The 16833-nt window shown below is 46.3% G+C and overlaps 1 protein-coding gene across 2 annotated transcripts in view; it reads left to right on the forward strand.

Annotated features, from left to right (window-relative positions):
• rapgef3 (Rap guanine nucleotide exchange factor (GEF) 3) overlaps nt 1-16833 on the forward strand; it is a 31493-nt gene that overhangs the window by 7495 nt on the left and 7165 nt on the right. For both annotated transcript variants that reach the window (XM_049017020.1, XM_049017019.1), the window contains 12 exons: nt 1856-1900; nt 9610-9716; nt 11280-11401; nt 11515-11692; nt 13669-13753; nt 13851-13911; nt 14127-14203; nt 14564-14710; nt 14818-14927; nt 15237-15325; nt 15675-15753; nt 16417-16567. In XM_049017020.1, coding sequence (XP_048872977.1) covers nt 1856-1900; nt 9610-9716; nt 11280-11401; nt 11515-11692; nt 13669-13753; nt 13851-13911; nt 14127-14203; nt 14564-14710; nt 14818-14927; nt 15237-15325; nt 15675-15753; nt 16417-16567 — 1251 coding nt within the window. The remainder of the gene's footprint in view (nt 1-1855; nt 1901-9609; nt 9717-11279; nt 11402-11514; nt 11693-13668; nt 13754-13850; nt 13912-14126; nt 14204-14563; nt 14711-14817; nt 14928-15236; nt 15326-15674; nt 15754-16416; nt 16568-16833) is intronic.

Here is a 16833-nt window from a genome sequence, read left to right on the forward strand (position 1 = left end):
TTGTCCAGTAGCAGCGTGTGATGTTGAAAGGGAAAAAAAACGAATATGTAGGTCTGGGTGAAGATTGTGTGCCTGAGGGTTACTCCTGGAGAAAAAACAGGATTTGAATGCAATATTTTGCATTCAGAGACGGATGTGGATGGAGTACTAAGTGCGTTTGGGCTTTGATGCGATATCCTCAGCTGAGCGACTGAGGTTCAGACAGCCCTGAGACCGTGCCTGTTGGGGAAGTAAGAAGCTTTTTTATTACAGGTGGCAAACAATCCAGGGTAATCTCCCTGTAGGACAGCGAATGACGGAGACAGTTGCATGGTTTCCTCGGTGCAGTTTACTTTGTCAACAGAGCAGGAGGGTGTGGAGAGTGTCACATACAGACGGCAGACTACTGTGGAGCTGCCTTTCCCCACACACGTTACCCCACTGCTTTTCCAAAGGAACGTTCGTCTCTACCTAACCAGGTGGAGGATGCAGAGGAGAGTGCTTAGTTGTCAGCCAATGAAATATCTTGTTTGATTGGTTTGAGCTTGATCGTTCAATGGGAGCCCAGACAATCGACACTCCAAGAGCGAGATTTTACTGTGTAAAAGCATCCTTGTCTTTCGGATCGTCAAGCTCCTTTTACTTTGTGTGTGTATAACTATAAAAACTTTGCATGAACTTTTGGGTTTGTTAAATGAGGTCATCCAGGCTTCACACGGGAACCTTTCTCATTTGAAAGAAAGCTCTTATGTAAGTTGTCATGAGCCGGTGTCATGCGGCAGGTGGCCGGGAAAACTGAACGAGACGAGGTGCCACTGGATCATGAATTTTTTGGCGTTAGGAAACTACACTGGGAAAAGAAGTCGAGCCGTCAGATGGAGCGATCACACGGTTCACGCTCCTTTGAGATGGGCGGGCAGGACTGGTCACCATGCACCGCATCGAAGTGGTTCATGCACTCCATGATGAGGGTGGGCCTCCAAGCTAGATCATCAAATAGCAGAATTTAATCTCTAGTCTCAAACCAGCCTGCTGCTGACAAACAGCGGCAAGACTTGCATCAAAATCTCCAAGGCAGCGGCTATGATTGGCCAGTCCTTTGAAGGAGTTCTTGTTTGCTTCATGCATCTTCATGCTTCTTTGTTCCAGTTACGTATAAGTTACTCAAATTCATTCAACTTATTGATTCGACCTCTTTGTTTTCCTTTGCTTATTCCACATTGGAATAAAGTGCAGCTTCTTTCCTCTTCCAGTACATTGACTTACCCTGATCAATCTGTCTGTATCGGTTGTGCTTGTGGGGAATTCCAAGTATTCTTTTGTCGTATTCTTTTCTACTAGTGGGCCGGCAGTGGACACACCCTTGTTTTGAAAAGGGAACTCGTTTGGAGACGTGACGTGCAGGAGGAAACAGATCATTGTAATGCAAATTTAACAGATCCTTCATACCATCAGAGCCTGAAGGTGACACAGAGCGAAAGCATACAGGCACCTACTGTGTCTTAACCAACAATGTTTGGCTGCATACATAATTTCAAAATTTCCAACAGCAGCCGACCTGGACTCACCTGGCAGGATTTATATTTGCAGTATGGGCTGTGACAGCCAGTTGAGCTTGTTCTAGGCAAATTCCTTGGAGTTAAATTCAATTCAAATTTCATGCATTAAGGCTATGTGCTTTCAGACAGAGCATGGAAGCAGAAGAATAAGGGCATATCGCATTAAGAATGACGAGACTGAGTGTGGCGACGCGTGTGACCGAGGGCTGATGGATTTGTCAGGTTACAGGTTATGCTTTGGTGATCAGACGCCAGGTGTGAATCTTTACAGTGATGTTGCAAATCTCTGTCTCTCGCTTTCTCTTCCCTCCCTGCAGACACCACTGCCAGAAACCTTGGAAGCTCAAGACACCATGAAGCAGGTATGACGTCTCCCACTGGATACTCAGACAGCCTCAGTTGACAGAAATGGCTTCCGGAAGGTTTCCGAGAGAAGAAGATGCTCCTCCTATAAAATAAAGGGGGAGGGTGATTAGGGCTTATGGAATGTTAGGCAAAAGCTTTAAGGGAAGGTTAATGTATCTGCAGGTTGGTGACTCATAGCTATTTACGGGTTTCTTTACACTGGAGCTGATATCTGGAAGACCTGTGGACTTTTGGGATTAAACAAACCTCACTTGAGTCAAACTTACTTTAGCCTATTCCAGGAACCCGTTCACAAATCAGTCTACCTCTTCTCCCCTTGAATCCACAACTGATATGACAGATCAGTCTGTGTGTTCTCGTGATGAAAGAACACAAGCTAAAGGTTTTTCGTGGTTTCCCTGATGCTGTCGATTAAACTCTCAACTCTTTAGCCCTGATGCCATTCTTCCTTCAAAGACAAAAAAAGATATCAGGCCCCTAGTGACTTGACTTAGCTCCTAATCATTTCAATAGCTCAGTTATGGCAGTTGCTTGACAAACTCAAGCGAAGACATTTGACTTAGATGTAACTTAAACACTTCAATTTGATAGTCAGTCAACATGGATACTTGCTTAAAAGAATCCACATGTTTTGTTTGTGCAGGGGAATGTCAAATAAAGTTGAATCTTAAACTTCTCACCCTTCTTTTTGAAATACTGGTTGTGGTGGCTGAGAAACCAAGAGCTGATGTTTTTGCTTCTATGGCTTCACACGCTAACATGCTGTGTGTTTGGTGCTGCCACACAGATTTCTGTTTTACGACTTTGGGATCTAGAATTCCGCCTAGAAATGACTTGCTCATCAGCTCTCTCATTAAATGTGTCTCCTCCTAAATTTCTTAAAAGAAGACTTAGACTTAGAAACACCTAGACATGTTTGGATATGCACAATGCCTCCTGTGTTATAGATTTGGACAGGAAGGAGAGACCGCCAACATAACTCGCTACCAGAATCCCACTGTTTTGTGGGAAGCGAGGACTGGCTCCAAACTATGAGGCTTCCCCAGCTCACCGACCGTGTCTGTTTTTTTTACTTGTTTATTACGGACTGTTGGCTCCCTGTGTTTGAGTTTGCTCTCTCTGTAATTGCCGTGCCTGTTTTTTTATATCCTTCACAGCTGCTTTTGCATGTTTTAAAAGCTCATTTCTGGCAGGCCAGGTTAGCACAGGGTCAGTCGCAAGACGTCTAGAGGGCACTCTGGTGTCCTCAGAAAAGAAAAATACCCTGCAGCACTTCACCCTGCTACGTTATCTCTGCTAGTTCAACAGCCCCCCCCCCCCCCCCCCCCCCCAGAGGAGTAAAGCTTCGCCTTGATAAGAGGGTCCAAGAGGGTGGAAAGTAAGCCCACGTTCGCTGAGGAAGGCGTACGCTGCTGGCCCAGCTCCTAACTAGCATGCCCACCGACGCTCACGGCCGAAACCATGTGATGTGCCCACGCCTGCACCCACACGTGCCGCTCATGCGCAGCCCGCTGACCCGGACGTGCTCCGCTTGCACTTTTATCAAACAACTTCTCTCATAAAAACAGGGCCCAGTGAAACAGGTCATTTTTTATAAAGCTGCTTTTATGGGTATGACCTGTGAGAACAGAAGAGGGGGACAGTAGTGATTTAAACTCTGACTCTGTTTCACATGTGGGGGGGGGGGGGGTGGGGGTGCACTGAAGGAGTAAATTTAATTTGCTTGCAGTCGGCCCTGGAATGCACTTTACCTCTGGAGTGTTTTGTTTTCTGCATGTCGCTGTGTTTCTGGGAGGAGCCAGAGAAAGCCAGAGGGTGGGTGTGTTTCTCAGGGGGGTCACATAACAAGAAAGCAGCTTCATATCAGGGCTCCTTTGTGTTGTAGGTAAAGCTTAGTGTTTCATGTCACACCTGACTTCTGAAATCTAATGGTTGCTCGTTTTTAAAAGTGGACTTCTGACGTGTTCGCATCTATCAAGTCATTTCATCTCCAGTCCATCCATCCATCCATTTTCAGGGTCACAGGGGGTCCGGAGCCCCTTTAAGTACAATTAAATAAATGCATTTATTCTATTTGAGCATCTTCTCTGTATTAATTGGAAACGCAGTTTAGTTTTGCTTGCATGAAATTGACAATATGGTATAAAAAATAACACTGTTTGTCTTTTAAGACTTGAGAACCTTCTTACCACTGAGATCAGAACTGGGCTACAGCTCTTTGCTCCCAGCTTACAAAGGTTATGGCCAAGTGTGGGGCAGCCTTTTAAAATGGCGGTTAAGTAATTGGACTTGCAAACAGTGGGTTGAATGTTTAAATACTGGGACATTACTGTGGTGTGTTTTATTACCGTATTTACAGGCCTAACCAGTGCTTTTATCCAAAGAGTCAGTAAACCCAATGGCTGCAAATAAGCAATTTACCCTGTGTAAGTGTCTCCCACGCCATTTAATACGTAATAAAAATTTTTGGATGCTTACAGTTATGTGACTTTTTTTTTAGTCCAGCCCAACCATTCATCTGATGTGGAACTCGGTGTGGAACTTTCTGGGTCCCGTGGGAAGGTTGCTGTGCCATAGAGCATGCACCCTTTTTAGAGAAGCTCAGTGAATCATGTATATTTCTTCTCCTGGCGACTGCGTTTAGAAATGCTAGGATTTGAAACGGCAGTGATCATTATTCCACTTGTCTGGTTTTTATTGATTCTCCACGCATAATGGAAACCCACCCCCCACTCACCGTTGGGGGAAACGGCCCACGAGTATCGCCCAACCACACCATCACCTAAACCACAGCATAAGCCACGCCCCCTCTGTTCTCATGCTTAGGAGTTACTGTTAAGCAGCAAATGCAGGTGATTCAGACTCTCGACCAGAAATAGAAGTACAAAAAAAATCTTGCCGACTCCGGCTCAGTGTCGTTCATCACAGAAATTCATGGCCAAATTTGGAGACTGTGCAAGTGGAAAGAGTTATGCACTTGATGGGGATTAAACAAGCTTTTTAGACAATCCCTGTGATGATCTCATTCTGAGCATCCCACGCTCTGGATGACCATGTCTATAATTCAGCTTTTCCCAATCCGGTGCTCGAGGACTCACCGACAGTCCATGTTTTTGCCACAAATTGTGGACTGTCTGGTAGGGAGCTCGGAGGGAGCAAAAATATGGCCTGGCTGTGGGTCTCCGAGGACCGCATTGGGAAACACTGCCTTAATTCACAGCTGCCCTGTCAAAATGCATGCTTAAAGGACATGGAAGGCTGATTTTGGTGGAATGGACGAGGAACACTTCCTTCATCTCAGTGGTGGAGGGAGCTTATGTTCTATAAAGCTCACCTAAAAGGCTGCTTGGCCTCATCTCACCCAAATGTGAAACTGAAAGCTTCTTGCCAGCAGAAAAGCTCCTTTTGTTTTTCTGTTGACAACCCTGCCTGTGGAGTAATTCATCAGAGTTCATTATTCGATGCATTAGACCAGGCGAGATGAGCCTGTTGGGCCAGCGCTGTTTGGCACCGTCTGGCCCGCGGGACGTGCCGCTGTCGGTTCTCAGGAGAGTGCTCCTGAAAAAGCCTCGGGCTGTTCCCATGGCGATGATGGAAGTAGCCCTGACCTCTGCGCAGCCAGACGGTGTGGTCCAAGACGGCAAGAAGGTAGACAGCTAGAGGACTGCTGGGGGAAATAGGATGCTGCGAGGGTACAGTGACAGGGTCTGGGCACGCCAAGTGGGAGACCGACCGACCCTCGTGATTCCTGATGTCATCATGTCACATTCAGCATGTGCTTATGACGCATCTATAAACTGCATGGAGCTTTAGAAAAAGGCACACAGAGGCTGACCGGGGAGACGGGAGACTTCATTAAAGATGCAGTTTCCGTCGACACCCTCTGTAAGCAGCCTGCTTCTGTCTGGGAAAATGAACTCAAATGAACCGATTTGGCCTTTACAGCGCTCAAATTTTTCCTATTAGTCTAAAGAGCAGAGCAGTTCATTACAGGCTGTCGATTAATTTCGCACAGTGCTGACGGACACCGTGAGAGTGACGGCATGAAAGGAGAAATGGAGTCAGTGGCGATGACTGTGGTTCAGCGAAAACGGGCTCGTGCTTATAGCTGCCTCCCCGTACTGCATGCAGAATGATGGGAAAAAATGGGGAATTCAAGTAAATGTCAGCACTCAGTTTATTTGTGTTTTTACAAGGAGCACAGTGGCTTGGGTCCTGCTTCTGTAATCTTTATAAGACATACAGAAGATGTTTGAGGTTTTTCTGTAAAAGAAGGAAAAGTTTCCTTGGGGCTTGATTATCTCTTTGGGGTGTGAGAGGGATGAGACCTGGTGTGAATCCCCAAGCTCCTCTATACAGTACGTTGCTTTGGACAATAGTGGCACCTAAATCAGTGTTTCCCAACCCAGCCCTCGGGGATCCCCAAACAGTTCACATTTTTGCTTCCTCTCAGCTCCCAGTGCACTTGTACCAGGTATTCAGTGTTTCTGATTGGCTGGGAGCTGGGAGGGAGCAAAAACGTGGACTGTCCGGGGATCCCTGAGGGCTGGGTTGGAAAACACTGATTTAGATGCCACTATTGTCCAAAGCAACATACTGTGTAAGTGAGTCTGATAGGGCTTCAGAAGCAGGAAGGGGTCTGGCTGTAGATCAGGGCAGCTGTACTAACCACTATACCGCTGTAACGCTTTGCTGGTGGATGTGGTGAATGGAAATAAACAGCTTTGCGAGTTACCAGTAAACTCCCAAGCCAGAAAGCATAGAAGCTTGTAGTAAGTCTGGGGAAGAGGGAGAGAGGGAGGGGGTCGGCTGGAGGAGAAGGCTGGTTCATACCTACTGTGGGTGTGGGCGCCGTAATGTCATACCATCCACTTTCCTGGATGTTCTTACTTCTTGCGCCAGGCAGCCGTGTACTTTGACACCAGGCCTGGGGTGGCGCTGTAGAGCAAAGATGCTTGTTTATGAAGTTTGATACAGATGGTGGGGCAGCATGGTGGTGCAGTGGTTAGCACTGTTGCCTCACACCTCTGGGACCCGGGTACGAGTCTCCACCTGGGTCACATGTGTGTGGAGTTTGCATGATCTCCCCATGTCGTCGTGGGGTTTCCTCCCCCCATCCTGGGTTGTTCCCTGCCTCGTGCCCATTGCTTCCGGGATAGGCTCTGGACCCCCCGCGACCCAGTAGGATAAGCGGTTTGGAAAATGGATGGATGGATGGATGGATGGATGGATACAGATGGTATATTAAAAGTAATTATTTGCATTATGTACTCACAGTGTGCCAGAACATATGATGTTGAAGTTACAAACTTATTTTATTTTACTTTGCAACGATTTGGGAGTCTTTATAATCATATAAATCATATAAATACTGGTTTTCCTGGACTTCCGCAGCCAACCATTTTTCAAATCTGCTAGCCATACTTCTTGTCATTCTGATCACAGAAAAGGTGTTTATATATAATCTTTGGTCCGGCTACTTTCTGACTTCCTGGTACTTTTCCTCTGGCCAATGAACAACCAAGACGTGTCACTGAAATGACAGTCCGCGTTGTTTCAGTTTTCGAATGGTACGCACCCTCGCGCATTGCCCCCCAGAGCAGTCTCAGCACCAAACCTCTGGGACAAAAATGACATCACTACAGCTGTTTGTGCAGTGGCGCGTCCCAATGCTCAGCGTGTCACCCAATACTCAGTGTGTCACCCAATACTCAGTGTGCCACCTAATACTTAGTGTGCCACCTGCCACTCAGTGTGTCACCCATCGCTCAGTGTGTCACCAAATACTCAGTGTGTCACCCGTCGCTCAGTGTGTCATTCGTCGCTCAGTGTGTCACCCGTCACTCAGTGTGTCACCCATCGCTCAGTGTGTCACCAAATACTCAGTGTGTCACCCAATGCTCAGTGTGTTACCCGTCACTCAGCATGTCTCCCGTCGCTCAGTGTGTCACCTGACACTCAGTGTGTCACCCAATGCACAGCGTGTCACCCGTCGCTCAGCGTGTCACCCACTGCTCAGTGTGTCACCCGTCGTTCAGTATGTCACCTAATGCTCAGTGTGTCACCCAATACTCAGTGTGTCACCCAATACTCAGTGTGCCACCTAATACTTAGTGTGCCACCTGCCACTCAGTGTGTCACCAAATACTCAGTGTGTCACCCGTCGCTCAGTGTGTCACCCGTCGCTCATTGTGTCACCCAATGCTCAGTGTGTCACCCAATACTCAGTGTGCCACCTAATACTTAGTGTGCCACCTGCCACTCAGTGTGTCACCCATCGCTCAGTGTGTCACCCAATACTCAGTGTGTCACCCGTCGCTCAGTGTGTCATTTGTCGCTCAGTGTGTCACCCGTCACTCAGTGTGTCACCCGTCACTCAGTGTGTCACCCACTGCTCAGTGTGTCACCCGTCGTTCAGTGTGTCACCCAATACTCAGTGTGTCACCCAATACTCAGTGTGCCACCTAATACTTAGTGTGCCACCTGCCACTCAGTGTGTCACCAAATACTCAGTGTGTCACCCGTCGCTCAGTGTGTCACCCGTCGCTCATTGTGTCACCCAATGCTCAGTGTGTCACCCAATACTCAGTGTGCCACCTAATACTTAGTGTGCCACCTGCCACTCAGTGTGTCACCCATCGCTCAGTGTGTCACCAAATACTCAGTGTGTCACCCGTCGCTCAGTGTGTCACCCGTCGCTCAGTGTGTCATTCGTCGCTCAGTGTGTCACCCGTCACTCAGTGTGTCACCCGTCACTCAGTGTGTCACCCAATGCTCAGTGTGTCACCCGTCGCTCAGCGTGTCACCCATCGCTCAGTGTGTCACTTGTTGCTCAGTGTGTCACCCGTCAGTCAGTGTGTCACCCATCGCTCAGTGTGCCACCCATTGCTCAGTGTGTCACCCGTCGGTCAGTCACCCATCGCTCAGTGTGTCACCCATCGCTCAGTGTGTCACCCAATACTCAGTGTGTCACCCGTCGCTCAGCGTGTCACCCAATGCTCAGTGTGTCACCCAATACTCAGTGTGTCACCCGTCGCTCAGTGTGTCACCCAATGCTCAGTGTGTCACCCAATACTCAGTGTGTCACCCGTCGCTCAGTGTGTTACCCGTCGCTCAGCGTGTCACCCATCGCTCAGTGTGTCACCGTATGCTCAGTGTGTCACCCAATACTCAGTGTGTCACCCGTCACTCAGTGTGTTACCCGTTGCTCAGCGTGTCACCCATCGCTCAGTGTGTCACCCAATACTCAGTGTGTCACCCGTCGCTCAGCGTGTCACCCGTCGCTCAGTGTCTCACCCAATGCTCAGTGTGTCACCCGTCGCTCAGCGTGTCACCCAATGCTCAGTGTGTCACCCAATGCTCAGTGTGTCACCCAGCACTGTGGTGATGCTGTATCCTCTTGCGCCTCCTGTTACTCTTCCTGTAGGTGAATTGGGCAGAACTGACTTGATGGAGAAACAATAATCTATAAAAATATCCGGAAAAGTCCGTAAAGGTCTGTTATTCTTGTACTGTGGTGTTGGACGGCCATCCTTTATTCCTATAAACATTCTGATTTATCTCATTCAGACATTTTAATGCAAAACGAGGTGGGATTTCCTCTGTGTGACTTGTCGTCAAACAAAGCATATCGTTCTCATCATTTGTGTTTCTTTTGGTCTCTCTTTGTAAATAACTGCCTGTTTCTCTTCTCTCTCCCTCTCAGTTCCTTTCAGATCGTATACTGAAGGCAGGCAGGGCAGTTTATAACGCTTTGATAGAGCGCAGTCCTGCTCTTATCAGAGACAGGAAGTATCATCTCAAGAACTACAGGTACTGCAGCCGTTTGTTCCAGCATAAATGCATTCTGTGCTTCTTTGTCTAGGTTTCTGTGTAATTTTATATTCTGGTTATGTCCGGGTTTTAGTGACTTTCTAACTGTGGTTGTTCATGGTTTTTCACCCACGAGTACCCTTATCTTAATGGTTTTGTTTGATGACTGATGGTTTTGTTTTGCATTCTTTCATGTCACACACTGCTCCTTTACATCAAAAAAGTGGAGTATTTCTAGAAATTTCAGTGGGAACTTAGGAAGGGCAGTGCACAGTGATGATGTTGGAAAAAATAACATTTCCAGCAATACGTCAGCTGGTCCTAAAATAGAGACATGAAAATCAATCATAGATAAGTCCTCTGAAAGTTCCAGAAAGGCAGTGACGTCTGTGTAGTTTCAAGGTTTGTAGAAGACATGCACCATATGGCCAAAAGTATGTGGATACCAACTTGTCCAGCATCTCACTCTGAAACCAAAGGTCTCGATATGAAGTTTATCGACCCATTGCTGCTATAATAGCCTCCACTCTAATGGAAAGCTTTCATTAGGTGTTAGAACATTGCTGGTGGGATGTGCTGCCATCCAGGTTGGGTATTGACGCTGGGTGATCTGGTCCCTTTCTGTGACTTTGTGTGACCGACCACTTCCCTTGCAACCAGAGCAGCTCTAACAGGGCAGAAACGTAGTGAACTGGCTTGTTGGAAGGATGGCATCTTATACTGGTGCCGAGTGGAAAGTCACTAACCTCTTCTATACAACCACCCACTCTGCTGTGACTGTGTGCATAAGTATACACTCTGTCAGCAATGGGTGTTGTTTGATTAGGCAATTCCTCTAATTAATATAGATGTCCACATATTTCTGGCCGTATGTATCTGGCTTAACCACTTATTGTGAAAATCAGCCCTGTGGGCATTTCGCCATCACACCCTGGAAAATGTGACCATTCCCAATTGATTAAGACCATCAGTTCAGGGCAGTGATGAAATATTTAACTTTAATAACCTAAGCTACACCAAACTTGATGTATCCGCAGTCATTATGGAACCTCCAGACATACCGACCCTCACAGACTCGCAGGTACTAAGGGCTACACATCCCAGAATCTCACTTTGGGCCTTCACATTTCTTCTGCTGTTCAAAATATGCATGTATCTGAGAACCCTGAGAAGGACAGTTCTTCTGCAGAACCTCAGTTACCCTTCACTGAGGATGTAGCTGAATCTTTCTCAACATGTGAAATGTTTTGCTGTTGTGGCTAGAACGTTCAAAAGATTGAACTACCAAGCAACACCAGACATAGGATTGACGATCAGTCATGAAGCCTTGGTGATTATGGCCATGAACCTCTCACTGTGGAAAAGATTATCGATATTTCATGCATTTCGTTCTTCTTTTAGGTTCCTTTCAAAGTCTGTTCTCATGATCTTCCTGTTAACATCATGATTTTGTACTAACTCCCATCCTGCTCCACAGGTAACCTCCCCAGAGGGCCAGCAATGGACTCCTCTACTTTAGACATGTTCTGTACGTTCACATTCTTCACTTCTCTCGTCTTACAGACAATGTTCCACAGGAAAGGAACTTGTGGATTGGTTGATGGCCCAAGGCGGATCTGTCCATTCACGCAACCAGGCAGTGGGAATCTGGCAGGTGCTGGTCGATGAAGGAATTCTCGTTCACGGTAAGCAGGCCAGCTTGGGATCGCGGAGCTTCTGCTTCAGCACATGACGTTTAATGGAATCAACTTAAATGTAAATGTTTATTTTTTTAACACAAGCACTCTTCTCACTTCAGTGAAACAGGAGTTGAACTTCCATGACAGGGAATGCCAGTTTTACCGATTCCAGGAGGCAGAATGTGGTCTGAGTCACACAAGCAATGAGAGGGACCTGGAAGAGGAGCTCCAGGAAGGCCTGTCGCTGCTGGTCCAGATGGGACCAGATGCTCTCCTCACCATGATACTGCGCAAATGGTAAGAGACGTGGTCCATGGAAATGCAGCCCTTAGTTACTGCTGATTGGCCCTCTTATGCTCACGTACTTATGCATCCATGGCAACAGGTAAAAAATCTCAGAAACCTACTCCTTGTCATTTCAAGGGATCTTCGTGTCGCTTTGGAAGATGTAGAAAAACTGCGACACGAGTCTTAATGTATTTTGCTATCCCATGCTTTTATCGGACGTGCCTTACAAAAATGATGTCATAAAGCTAAGTGTCATGATTCAGAAGCTAATGAAATCCTCACGCTGCCTGGCACATCCTTATTCCCCATCCATCCATCCATCCATCCATCCATCCATCCATGTTTCATAATGGGTTATCTAATGCTGGGTTGTGGCAAGCCTGCAGCCCATCCCCAAAAGCGCAGGGCACACGGAAAAATAATACCAGGGCATTTGTCAATGCATGTGGATGCCCCCACCCATGGGGCAAAAAAAAAATCCCCTTTAAAAATACACCCAGCTCCCCACCTCCCCATAAACTGTTCTGAGTCACTTCACTCACGTAAAGTTAAAGGTTACAGTGGCCAACTGTCCCATATTTTATGGGGTAGCCCCATATTGAAAAATAAAATGCTGCGTCCCATTTTCAACCAAAACTGGATACTTATTTGTATCCGAATTGAAGTTCATTGCGGACCATGTGATTTCACCTCTTCCTTATTTCTTCCACTTGAATGGCAACCTTACCCACTATTCCCCTTGAAATATTTTTACAACTTGACCACTAACACCTTGATTAGATATCAGTGTATCTACCAAATTACATGATCCTTGCTCTGAATCCCATTTCTCCTTCTGCACACATTTGTATTTATTTATCAGATGTCTTTGTCCAAAGGCATGCAAGGTAGCTAGTACATTACAAGCATAAATAAGCCAGGAATCAAACCCAGGGTAACTGTTTACATGGCAGCTAAGCTAGTCTCTATACCACCAACGCTTTAGTAATGTGGCTTATCTCAAAGGAGAGCTCTGTGAGTTATGGGTAAAAATCACAAGCCAGAGCATGGAAGCTCATGCAGTATATGGCCAAAAGTATGTGGATACCAGCTTGTCCAGCATCTCATTCCGAAACCAAGGGAATTAATATGAGGTTAGTCAGCCCATTGTTGCTATAATAGCCTCCACTCTAATGGAAAGCTTTCATTAGGTGTTAGAACATTGCTGGTGGGATGTTGGGTATTGACGCTGGGTGATCTGGTCCCTTTCTGTGAGCTTACTCACAGACGTCTCCACATCACAATCATTGTGTTTGACCAGGGTAGGGCAGAAATGTGGCAGACTTCATGGAAAGTCACTAACCTTTTCTGTACAACCATTCACTCTGCCGCAGGAGTTGACGTGCCTGAGTGCTTAATTATGGCACCTGTGTGTGGGTTGGTTAGGCAATTCGTGAGATTCAGTGTTTCCCAATCCGGTCCTTGGGGACCCGCAGACAGTCCATGTTTTTCTTTCAGCTGGGAGGGAGCAAAAATGTGATCTTCTGTGGGTCCATGAGGACCAGGTTTGGAAACAATCCTCTAATTAAGAGGGGTGTCTACATATTTTTGGTCACATAGTGCAGTAAGGGGGGAGGGAGTTGGAGGGGAAGACAGCAGAACAGAGCCATGTGCTCAAGCGGAGAGGAGTAAGGACATGCGATGAGCTCCTGCTCGTATCTCTGCATGGTACTGCTGTAGCTTACTAATAAACATGCGTCTTATAAATTGACTGAGTAGACTTTCAGCGTCATACTCAAGTGAGTCATATCCATAAGTACAAATCCAGGCCAAGGTTTTGTTTCGACCAAACAGTTGTGTGGTCTGCGATTGTGACTCTTTGTACTCAGCTGGTTGGTTGAAACAAAGCCTTGGTCTGGATTTGTACTTTCTGGACCTGAACTGTCCACCTCTAGTCATACATGCAGTGCCATGTGAAGTGCCGTTCCCTGTTGTGTGTGCCGCAGCCCCAGCCAGAGGAGTGCAGAGGATCTGGAGGTCATCTACGAAGAGTTACTCCACGTCAAGGCAGTGGCACACCTGTCCAGCTCAGTAAGTGCCCGTCGGCTGTGAAGCAGCTTCCTGTCTGCAGTCCTGTCACGGCCACCCCCAGACTGACACGAGTCCTCTGCGTCATTTCTCCCCGAAGGTGCGGAAGGAGCTGGCAGCCGTGCTGGTGTTTGAATCACATGCCAAAGCTGGCACTGTCTGTGAGTGCAACCAGAACTGTGATGTTTTAATTCATGAGTCTTCTGTTAACAGAAGGATGCTAATCCATTGACTCCATGCACTGCAGTAATTAGGCCTGTTTTTTGTTTCTGATCTATCTGCTTGGTCTTGTTCTAGCTGCAGTGTAAAACCAAGTGTCTTGGTAATGATTGTAAATCCTAGACCGTCTATAACGCTGGTCCATGTTTGTTCGCAGTGTTCAGCCAAGGAGACAAGGGAACCTCTTGGTATATCATCTGGAAGGGCTCTGTTAATGTGATCACACATGGGAAGGTAAGTGACTCAGTAATTACCTGAGGAAGGCAACAACCGTCTTTAGATCTCCTTCAGTTCTAAAGGATATAGTCTTTAGAATTACACACACACAAACACACACACCACACAGGTCTGTAATTAAATCTTTGTGGGGACTCTCCATTCATTTCTATGGGGAAATCTCCACTCTCAATATGATAACCCCTACCCAGCCCTAATCTTTACGATAAGTAACCAACAAAATACAAGATTTTTTGGCATTTTTACTTTTTTAATTGCATTCACAGATCTTTGTGGGGACCTGAAAAATGATCCCCACAGTGTCAAAAAAAGACGATGTTTTTATTACAGAATAAGTAATCTGCCAACTTTATGCAGGGTTTGGTGACCACACTACATGAAGGCGACGACTTTGGACAGCTGGCAGTAGTCAATGACGCCCCCCGAGCAGCTACCATCATCCTGCGGGAGGACAACTGCCACTTCCTGCGTGTGGACAAACAGGATTTCATACGAATCCTCAAGGTTTGCAGACTCAAAGCTTCATATGGTCACCGTCCGACATGCTCCTGTGAGATGTTCTGCATCGCAGTATGTGACGTCTCACGTGCATCACCACGGGCATGTTCCAGGATGTCGAGGCCAACACGGTGCGCCTGGAGGAGCACGGCAAGGTGGTTCTGGTTCTAGAGAAGAGTTCCGGGAGTGAATCGGCCAATCATGGAGCTTCAGGAAGTAACAAGTAAAACACCATAATGTGTCAGAGCAGGCTAAGTCACGCATTCAAACAAAACCTGAAAATAAATAAAATACAAATAAATTAAATAAAAAACAAAACATGAAAGTCCAGTGTGAAAAGAGAATGACGACATTTTTTTTTATATTTAAAAATTTTATTTTGTGAAATAATTAAGTATGTAATGATAATTAGTCCCTGCCTCGTGCCCATTGCTTCCGGGATAGGCTCCGGACCCCCCGCGACCCAGTAGGATAAGCGGTTTGGAAAATGGATGGATGGATGGATGATAATTAGTTTTATATTACTATGCAGGTACACTGTGATGTCAGGAACGCCAGAGAAGATCTTGGAGCACCTGTTGGAGAGTGTGAGGCTAGACGCTTATAGCAGTGATGCTACAGGTGCGTACAGTGCCATCACACATTGTGTCTTGTCCAGCGGTTATGTGGAACACTGGTCTAATACTAGATTCTACCCTTACTCTATGCTTGTCGAGTTACTGAGTTGACTGTATTATTGTTACATATATTAAAAAGGCCAGTTTGTTAGATGTTCTATCTTCTAATAGCGCAGAGAGCAGGAACAAACAGACAATGAAGAGTTAAATATCCTCAGCCCACTTTTCCCTTATTATTATTCTAAAAGCAGCGGTCAGACGATTCAGATTCATTTACAGTCAGCAGATCTAAGTAAACAACAATTGGTCCTGTTAGTCCCAGTGAGTCAGATATGTGTTTTCTGTCTCCACAGATTCCTGCATAACCGACTTTCTCTTAACTCACAGAGTTTTCATGCCCTCCAGTCAGCTCTGTGAAGCCCTACAGCATCAATATCCTTTCAGCAGTGCATTACGTTTAGCCTCTCTGTACTCAGAGGCCAAAAACCTTTGACTATCTGTCAGATGGAACAAATTCAGCTCAAAGCTGGGCTGGATGAAAGCTATTTTATGTAAAAGGATTTTTTTAAAACAGCCTGTTTACGTGAATGTGCAGCTCGTGAAATATGCAAGCTCTCCTGTTTAAAGAGCACTTAAGTCAGGATTTCAAGATTCAAGATTCACTTGAGATTCAAGACTCACTGTCACTTAAGACAGCAGGAAAACATACATATCTATCACACGGCAAACATTTCATTGGCCAGGGATACATTTGCGAAGGAGTTACCTACAGAGACACCTGTTCCGATGCTCATGTAGGTGATGCCTGGCTCTCTGAGGGTCAGCACTCTGTACCGCTAATCGAAATGTCACCTCTCCACATCCCATGATGTCTCAGAGAAGAGCATGATGGGATATATGTGAAAACCCAAACATTTCTATGTACTTCTACAAATGGTATCGTTCCTGGACATACTGAAAGAGTCTTACACTCCCATTCATGTTAAATGGATGTACACTAGGGCTAATTATGTGCATGTTTAGCATGTAGTGCCTGGAGCCTGCAGTAGTGTGGCATTAACACAGCAAACACGCTCTCCTTAACAGTGCCCCTACTTACCATGCAGAGCCATCGGAAGGCTCTGAGCTGGAGAAAGCAGCTTACTCCCTCAACAGGAAGCAGAAGATCATTCGCCTGGTCAGCCAGTGGGTGCTGCTGTACGGCCAGGCCCTCAGAGAAGACCCTCACGTTCTGGAATTCCTAGAGGTGAGGGCAGGGGTGTCATTAGAGATTTTTAGCACCATGAAAGCATATTATATTGGGGCCCCAGCCCAGACCAATCATATTATGTGCCAAATTTTTTAAGGCTCCTGTTGCTTAGGGGAGGTCAGGAGCACATGTCTTAACTCTTATACTAACTTATACTCTTATATTTGCTCATTTATCTATCATCAATTTTATTGTAAGTGGTTTACAGGTGGGGAAATTGTAACTAATACATTTTGAGATAAAACTTGTCTACTTACAGTCCC

Source organism: Brienomyrus brachyistius, chromosome 6 (genome assembly GCF_023856365.1).
Source record: "Brienomyrus brachyistius isolate T26 chromosome 6, BBRACH_0.4, whole genome shotgun sequence".
Lineage (NCBI taxonomy): Eukaryota > Metazoa > Chordata > Actinopteri > Osteoglossiformes > Mormyridae > Brienomyrus > Brienomyrus brachyistius.